The sequence below is a fragment of the Cebidichthys violaceus genome, unplaced genomic scaffold (genome assembly GCF_023349555.1).
Source record: "Cebidichthys violaceus isolate CVI_PGR_0920_01 unplaced genomic scaffold, fCebVio1.0.p SCAF_418, whole genome shotgun sequence".
NCBI lineage: Eukaryota > Metazoa > Chordata > Actinopteri > Perciformes > Stichaeidae > Cebidichthys > Cebidichthys violaceus.
Genome location: NW_027176615.1, coordinates 16,587 through 25,662, shown reverse-complemented (window position 1 = coordinate 25,662; position 9,076 = coordinate 16,587). Strand labels below are relative to the sequence as shown.

The following is a 9,076-nucleotide window of genomic DNA, read 5'->3' as shown; positions in this document are numbered from 1 at the left end:
CAGGTTCGTCAATTGCAAATATTCAAAAATGTATTTTCCCTCGAATCATAAGTTACTTACATAAAACTGAACTTGTCAACTGTGTTGTGTGTGTGAAGTGCTATATAAATAATGTAGAGTTGAGTTACCACTCATGTTGTACATACCTGGTTGTCCCAGTTGCTCGCTGGAACAAACATGACTTTTTTTTCGAGGCCAGGCAATGGCTGCTGGAGTCTGTCTTTTTTCCTTCGGCTTCGTGTAGTCTACTTTCACTGATTTTCATCTTCATCATTTCTTCCGCAGTAAGTGGGAATTCCTGTGTAACAAAAACCTTTGGTGTAATCACAGCATTTCACTTATTACCATTATATATTTTAAGATAATAAGGGATCTATTGGTCTAACCTCAGCATTCACATTTTTAATCATGTGGGTTGCATGGTGCAGACGAAGAGTCCTGCATTGGTTGAGAGTGAGAGCCTCCTCAGTGACCTCAAGATTTTCCACTTCATTTTCAGCGGCTCTAGTTGGAAACAATTGACTTTAATCAACCCCACAGACCACACATGCCCTGAACAGGAAGACAAGCAGCTCACAGAACAGGCAACTCACAGAGCACACAAAAACTCCACAATTAACACAGTCCTGCTGCTTCCACTGTGGAGGACATGTCACAGTCCAACCTTGAAGGCCACCAGAACATCTCAAGGCATTTCTACAAAAGAAAAAAGTGACAATAGTTTTTTATGATCATAGTGTCATATATCACCTTACCAAGATATGATAAATGCTGAATGTTACGTGACTCTCCCTTTACCTGAGGAGGTCCATGTCAGGATCATTGATCTTAGGGTAAAGCATCAGTGAATCATAGATCCGGATCTCTTTGGCTTTGAAGTCAAACACCTACAAGGAAAATAAATCTGTCAAAACTACATTCCAAAACACATGAAAACCTTTAGCTCGACTGACATATAACTTAAAAGTAGTTCATTGTCTAAGTTGGATTTTGCTGTTTCTGCATAATTTAATGTAATAATAATAATAATAATATTAACTTTATTTATATAGCACCTACAAAGTGTTTTGATGGACAAAGCAGGAAAAGCAAGTCAATAAAACAATGGAAAGCTCAACAGTGAGGCCCAACAAAGCAAGACAAACTGATGTAAGAGTTAAACCAGGAAAAAACAGTACAATAGATAGAATGGAAAAAAAACAATCTATACGACAAAAATATACAAAAAATGAAATAAGTAAAATAAAATAATTTAGTAAAATCAACAGGTCGTTCCAAAGCCGAGGGGGCCTAAAGCCAAAAGCACGGCCACCTTTAGTTTTCAGCCTCGACTTTGGAACAGCCAGGAGGGCCCCACCTGAGGATCTAAGGCTGCGAGCTGGCTCATAGGGGGTCAACATTTCCTTTATATAAGTTGGGGCCAGACCCATACGTGCTGTATAAGTGATGTAAAATCAATTCTAAAACGAACAGGGAGCCAGTGGAGAGAAGCCAGGATTGGTGTGATGTGATGTTGTCTGTTAGAACCAGTGAGAAGCCGAGCTGCTGCGTTCTGAACTAGTTGGAGGCCAGAGAGTGACTTTTGGTTGGTGCCAGAGAGAAGGGAGTTACAGTAATCAAGTCTTGAAAAGATGAATGCATGAATGACTTTTTCCAGGTCAGGGTGAGAGAGGATTCTTTTGATTTTGGAGATGGTTCTAATTTGAAGGAAACATTTTTTTGATTTTGGTTTGAAGCTTAAATCGGAATCAAATGGTACTCCTAAGTTTCTGGTAGTGGACTTTATGTTAACAGACAATGTAGACTGCTGAACAAAACCACAGTCACCAAAAATGTAATACAGACATGTTTACCTGTCCAGTTCTGTAAAAGACAAACGATGGAATAAAACCTTAAAATTTATGGTTGCTCACCCAAAGAATAAAATGATTCCCCGTCTCGGGAGTGGCATGACCCACAACCCTTGGGAGAAATATCTTGTCTGAGACCTATAGCACAACAATAATATCAGGTATTACAACACAGTCCATGTTAAGAGCAGATGTGTTTTGTTAATTTCTACACTGTCTTCTATTATGCAAAAAAAAAAGTAATAAAAGGACCTACAGGGAGGCGTTTGACAACCTGGTCACTGACTGCTCCACTGTTTGTCCATTCTCGGTGCCACAAGATAAAATCAAAGGTACCCAAAGCACCACACTATAACAGAGAACATATAATGAATATTTGTGTGAACCTTGACATGCATTAAAAATCATAAATGAAGGAAATTGAAATCTGTTACCTTGTTTTCTTAAACCAGCTGTGCTACTCGATAGTTGACAGCCTGAAATTCAAAAGGCGTGTTTTAATACAACATAATAAAACCATTTGTGCTTTACAATACTGCTGTAACTGTCATTACAGTTCAGTTAATTTCAGATTACTTCTTAACCAAGATCATTTATCTCCACTTACATCATCAGTCATCCACGGCATTACAATTGAGAACTGTCCCAACAATTCCGGTGGGCAAACACTGCGCATGTCTTTAACTGAAATTGGATATCGTCTTGATATGTGAGTCAGGGTTTCAGTCTCATCACGACATCCTGTGAACAGCTCCTTGAGTTTTTCCTTAATACACACATATTAACAAAATCATAACTGTGTCATTTATAACGTGATTTAAGACAAATGTGAAATAGCACAGATCTTGACTAATTACCTTGTCCTTTTCACTGACAGCATATGAGTGTGCTGCGAATGAGGACTTAATGTGGTCTGGTTTGATGTTTCTGCTGTGATTGCCCACTAAACTAGGCAGAGGATTTGCCTTTCCCTCTGACAAAAGAAAATCAAGGATTAATAATTATAATCCGCAGAAACTATGATTTTATGTCCACCAGTTTGGGCCACACAGACAGGATTAGGTTATTGCCTTTTTCACCTCAGTTTTTGGGAGAATGTTTCCAACTCTGGTGTGCTCTCCCATCCACGGTGCCAAAGTGGAGTGGTGAACAGATGTGCTGTATGGGTTTGCCACAGATGACCCTATTTGTAAAACATATAACATTATAAATTAATTTGTTCAAAGGTTTAGTTAGTGTCACGAAGGGAGCTCTTGAGGAGGACTCGGACGCAGAGTAGAGGTTCAGCTGACAATCTTTTATTTCCAACAAAAATACACAGGGAAATCCCTGGAAACAAAAAACTCCTCCGAAGAGGGATGAACGGGGAAATGCTCTGGCTAAACTAATGGAGCTGGGCAATATTAAACCTCTCTTAGCGAGGAAAGAAGAAAATAACAAAGTAGAACTAAAAATGCTCTGATTTAACTCAAGACCTGCAAAGTCAAAACGGCAAAAGCCAAACCAAAAATCTCTTCTCGAGGAAGGTATTAAACTACAAGTAAAATGCTCTGATTTAACTCGAAGAGCTGAATACTCGAAAAGGCAAAAATGCAAAACCAAAATCTCTCTTACCGAGGAAACAAGAAAATAATCAGACACTAACAAAAAGGCTCTGAAATAATTCTAAGGGCTGTGAAGCAATAAACGGCACAAGGCCAACCAAGGACTCAATAACAAGGTTCGGGACAGACAAAACTATGACTTGGACTTGATACTAGTGCAAGACGAAAGGACATGACACACTGGCACAGGACAAGGGGAGACGCAGACTATAAGTACACATGAGGGAAGTGGGGGAACAGGTGGACACAATCAGGAATCAGGGAAGACAATCAGACTGGTGACACATGAGGAAGGGCAAGGAACCTGAAACGAGAGGAGAGTTAATTTCCAAAATAAAACAGGAAGTCACAAAACAAACGTGGAGACAGGACAAAAAACAGCTTGACATACAGGTGTGACAGTTAGTGTAGCATAGCATTGTTTGAAAGTGTATGATTGATACCATTGTGCGTTAACTTTAAAAAATGTTTACACATTTATAATATAGATTGCTTTCACAATGTAATCCAAACCTGATACAAGGCCTTCTGCTATTTGTGACCTGTCTAGATCCGACCATGCCTTTACAACATCCACTTCAAGGTCTTTCTCCGATATGGTTTCTGGATCAGGCCTTTTAAATGTCCCAACTGCAAATTCATTTGTTAACACAATTACAAAGGCATGACAAACACTCAACCTTTCACAGAGAAACATCCCTTAACCTCTACCTACAAATCTGTAATTCCAACAAGATGGAAAATATTCCATAACAAGATTTTGAAGGACGTCATTAAATATAGAATACTTGCACATCTAACATCCCTGATACAGTCACACATTTGTATCTGTAAGAATTTTCATCAATATTGGAATTTTACTATAAAGATATTACAGAAATCTAAAATATTCTTACGTGGGACATCAAAGGCCAGTTTCCAATTTGCATCTGCTACTACGACAGCTGGGTGGTATCCACACTGGTAGCAGTAGAAGTCAAACTGTAAGTTTGTCAATGAGAGGAAGTGATGGAATGCTCTCCTCACTATTTGGTGATGGTACCGGTTGTCATTGAAGAATGACAGAGTGTCCAACATGCGTCCACTGGTTGTCTTGTTCTGTAATTTAACAACATAGTAAAGTGATATCCATGAGCAATATATAATTTACATAGTTTATTATGCTTAACCTTTTTCTGATAAATAATTGCTAGACTTTGATTGAAGTACACAAAGCATTATTGGCTGCCTTACCGCCAAACCAGACAGCAGAAGCTCACACAATGGCAGTGTTAGGATGACCCGTTTGTTAAAGTTGTGGAATCCAGAAGAATATTCCTGGAATCTCACAATATTCGCACACGTTGGGCACTCTTTGGCAGCAACTGAGACACCTAATTGGAAAAGTACACGTAAAAGTTGTATTATATATACACAAAACCTTCAGTTCGTTATCGTCATATCTGTTATTGAGGCCAGATATAAATGTGATCTTATGAGGGGTACATCCATGCAAGAAATAGACTAATTTAAGGACTTTATTTAATGATTTACCTTTTTGGACATAGCTTATCCCATACACCATTGCTTGGGTTGTCACAATTTTGGAGGGATTAAGTGCTGGAGGGGTGGGCCCTGGACAGTAGGGGCAGGTGTTTTCAGAGGGGATGAAACATTGGGGTGGCTGTTCCTCCTGAGTCCTCAGCTTCACCGGTAAGTCTTGCAGGCATGGGATGCGCTTTTTTGTTGCCAGGTACTCAGTCATTAAACACATGTTTTGAGTGTTCAGGTTGTGTGGCTCACACGTGACAGTGGTTTCAACCATGTGGGTTTCCAAGTCATCAATGTCCTCGACTTGGATATCAGAGGATGCTAGGGTGCCTGGGGACTGCTGGAAAATCCACCACATTCCCATCATACGATGGATGCAACGGTGCGATCTTCCAGTTCCCCGACACTGACAGTTCCACTGTCCACCCACTGAATCAAATGTCACTCTCGTCCTCCCAAAGTGACACCAGTTGTCCATTTCATTTGTGAATACTGAAAAGAAGTACCACCGTTGAGAGTATCCCTCATCTCCAAAAAAAACAGGAAAAACACTGTCCACTCCATTATTGTTGGCAGCAATGTTCAGCTTTTCACATTTGTCACCCCACTCGGACGTCATCAACCCTTTGCTAACCATGTCCTGCAGTGAGGTAGATGTGAGGACTGCTGGCTTAGCATAGGGTTTGGCCGTCTTCGTTCTTTCGAGGTGAACGCATTCCTTTTCAGGATTTCCTGACGACCAAGCAATCTGCATGAATGTGCGGCACTTCTCTACCTCACAGTCAAGTTGAGGTGGATATGTCGATTTGACGACATGAATTGGAAAAACCGGACTATGTTGATATTTTGGAGTGACGTATATTCCATTTTTTATGTCGATACATATCATTGGTGTAGTTTCTAGATTATGTACCTCTCTGATATGCCTTCTTAAGTTTTTTGGTGCACTGAGTGTTGCTGGGCAATACGGACAGGCACAATGGTCAGGGTTTGAGTCCAACTTCTTTGCGGAGTCATCTGTGTCTGCTTTTCTTTTTAAAGTGCTTGGCTTCTCTGCAAAAACAAAAACAAGAACCTTTATCCCAGCTTTCAATGTAAAACATTTAAACATTGATTAAAGGCTTTAAATAATTCTCTACCCCACACCCCACTGTGGGTGTGGGGTACATTCTGTTTAGCCACACAATGGAAACTGCAATCATTGACATTGCTAGTGAATACACAACATTGATGACCAATGACCACCTGACACACCGAATTCAGTCAAATGACAGTACAGCTATTATAAGGGACATAATTCAATTTGATATTTTCACATCCTTGATCAGAATGTAGTTATGAGTCTAATGTGTAATCTGAAAATATGGAATACAATATCTCAGCAGTCTGTTTGTGCCACCTGCAAGGCATACAGCCTACAGAGCAATTATAGGCCAGTAACATTTATTTGATTGTTTGATGTTTGTGTCCCAGTGCGCTAGATATGAAATACATAGATTATTTTCATCGACAGCAATATTGTGGCAAACTGTATGTGTCATTTTATATGTTATACCACAGCTTAAGGACAACGCAGGAGCATATCCTCCTGGAGAACTAATTGTGGGACTATAGCACTATTCCAAGACTGTTCATCAGATATGAAAGAAAGCCAAAAGTAAGAAAAATAATGATTGCCATGTATTACCTTGCTTTTTGTCTGATGCAATACCTGCAGGAGATAGAAGTTGTTAAAATGTTGCACTAGCATTAGATAATTGTAATGGTCATTCCATGAAAGTTCACTTAATAAAACTAAAACATGCACCCCAATATCAGAACAAAATAAAACAATCTGATTCACTAAAGTGAAAATTATAGCTGGACCAATACCAGTGCAAATATCCTATGAGCACTGACGAACTTTAATTACCAAAATGTGAGGGCTAAGTGATAATAAATTAATGGGTGACGGTGCAAGGGCTTAAAAATCCTTGTGAAAAATACAAGTCCTTTGGGAAATCACATGGCCAGTCCAAAACATTTCTGTGGGCAGTACAGCACAATAATTATATATAGTATTCTTTGAGAAAATATGATTATTTCAATTGTCAGGTGTTTCTTGAATTGTGATATGTTTATGCTTATTATTTTTCCCAATGCTCAACATATTATGTTATAAACTGTTATAAAGCTGTCCCTCTCTCCACACACACACACACACACACACACACACACACACACACACACACACACACACACACACACACAGAGGAGTTGATTATATTTATCTCCATGGATTTACTGCTTGGTGATGTTGGTTAACATCAGATTAAGATGTATGTAATGCCACAGCAGAACACCTACCATGTGTGCCTTTTAAATGCTTTATGAAGTTGCCTGAACGTGCAAAAATTCTAAATTTACAGAATGGGCAATGGTAGTGGCTTCTGGATGCTTGCTCGCTGTCTTTGCAGAAGCAGGCCACCACAAATTTCTCTGAAAGACAAATAAAATAAATTGGTAAAATGCATTACAATCTCCAAATAAAACAATTAAATTACATCATACACTTTGCTATAGATCAGCTGTACTCCATACCTTGATTGTTTTCCACAAAAAAAACTGCACCTCTGAGACGCTTATTGTGAAGGTGATGCTTATTTGCGAGTTCCTTTTCTTGACAGAATACACACTGAGAACCAGCACAGGCCAATAATGATGCGACATCGGAGAAGGTCTGGTGTGAACCTGCGAAGAACAACAGCATCAACACCCTTCCCTCACTCCTTAAACTTCTGAGCTTAAGTTAGTTGGTAGCCCATATTGTAAATAAATCTGCCTGATGATTTTAACATTGTGTATAATTTATTTTAGTTCTTCCTTTCATTTTGGCTACTTTTAAAACTTTGATTTAGGCTATTATTTTTTAGCCCTTCTCACCTTCCATTTTTCATACTCGTTTTAGATGCAAAGCCACCATCTCAAGAGTCTGCGGATACAGTCAAGAAGATGGTCAAATAGAAATGACGACAGATGAATACAATAACACTTGTAATAGTAGCAACAAAAAAATCCTGAACTAGCTACTTATTATGCATATCAAACAAATATATTATTAATACCAAATGTTTATTTGTTATTTCGGTGGATTGTACCGTTAGCGCAAGACAGCGGCCATTATTGTCAAGCCAGGCTGGCAGAGTAAACAAACGTAGGCTAGACTCTAAAAATAAGTTTTAGATAATAATTGTACGTGCCATTATAAGAAGCACTAAATGAGTAACGTAATAGTCATTTTAATCATGAGCATGTCAATTAAAATTAACAAAATGAACATGCATTCAAAAAGTAGCGGCAGACTTAGTCTGATTACCTTACACGGTCTCTCCAGTCGTTAGGTATAGGCTCTTGGTGGTCATGTGTTTACGCTCTGCAGGGTTGCCAGGTATGGAAGGTAATTTAAATATTGCAGCCTCAAATCAACCAAAAATGTGGCAGGAAAAAGGGTTGTGTTATACCATAATAATCATTTTTGGAAATTAGTAACAATTTCCAACATTTTTAAAGCCTACGATTCTCACAAAAATGTAATGTAGTAGGCTACATACCATTACTTTGATCCTCCGTCTTAAATTTGAGCTTTGTTTCTCTTCAATTCAATTCAATTTCAATCTCCCCTGCCACCTCTTTATCATAAATGCTGACCCCACAAAATCGGAATACTGTCTTCGGTGTGACAATTCGTAGCCTACATATAATGTATTTACGACTATAGAGCCAAACATATTGCCTGCTTTTCACTCAAGTCATATTATAACATAAGTGTTGCGCCTTCACACAATAAACATGTTTGGAAAGGCTTTAATGGATAAAACAATGCACAACATTTTTAATCAGGGCATTCAATTATCCAAACTACTCGGAAAAACACAAATTTGGCAACAGTTTAAATATTCATTCAGTAAATTATGTTTGTCACAAAACATAGCTCATGGATATCTAATATTATTGAATCTCTTTATCCACTTTAATTTCAGAGACTGTATCAGATGATTGGGTATGTACGGGCTATTTCTTTCACCAGGGCAAGGTTGTGATTCGATCCACATC

At 38.7% G+C, this 9,076-nt stretch overlaps 1 protein-coding gene across 1 annotated transcript; it reads right to left on the bottom strand.

Annotated features, from left to right (window-relative positions):
• Nucleotides 1–798: 798 nt before the first annotated feature.
• On the bottom strand, nucleotides 799–7,913 carry LOC137886138 (uncharacterized; the record flags this gene model as incomplete). Its single annotated transcript, XM_068728423.1, has 4 exons — nucleotides 7,907–7,913; nucleotides 4,988–5,941; nucleotides 2,708–2,823; nucleotides 799–887 (listed from the first exon to the last, which is right to left on the bottom strand). Coding segments are annotated over exons 1-4 (1,166 nt in total), but the record flags the coding sequence as incomplete, so codon positions are not given.
• Between the last annotated feature and the right edge of the window lie 1,163 nt (nucleotides 7,914–9,076).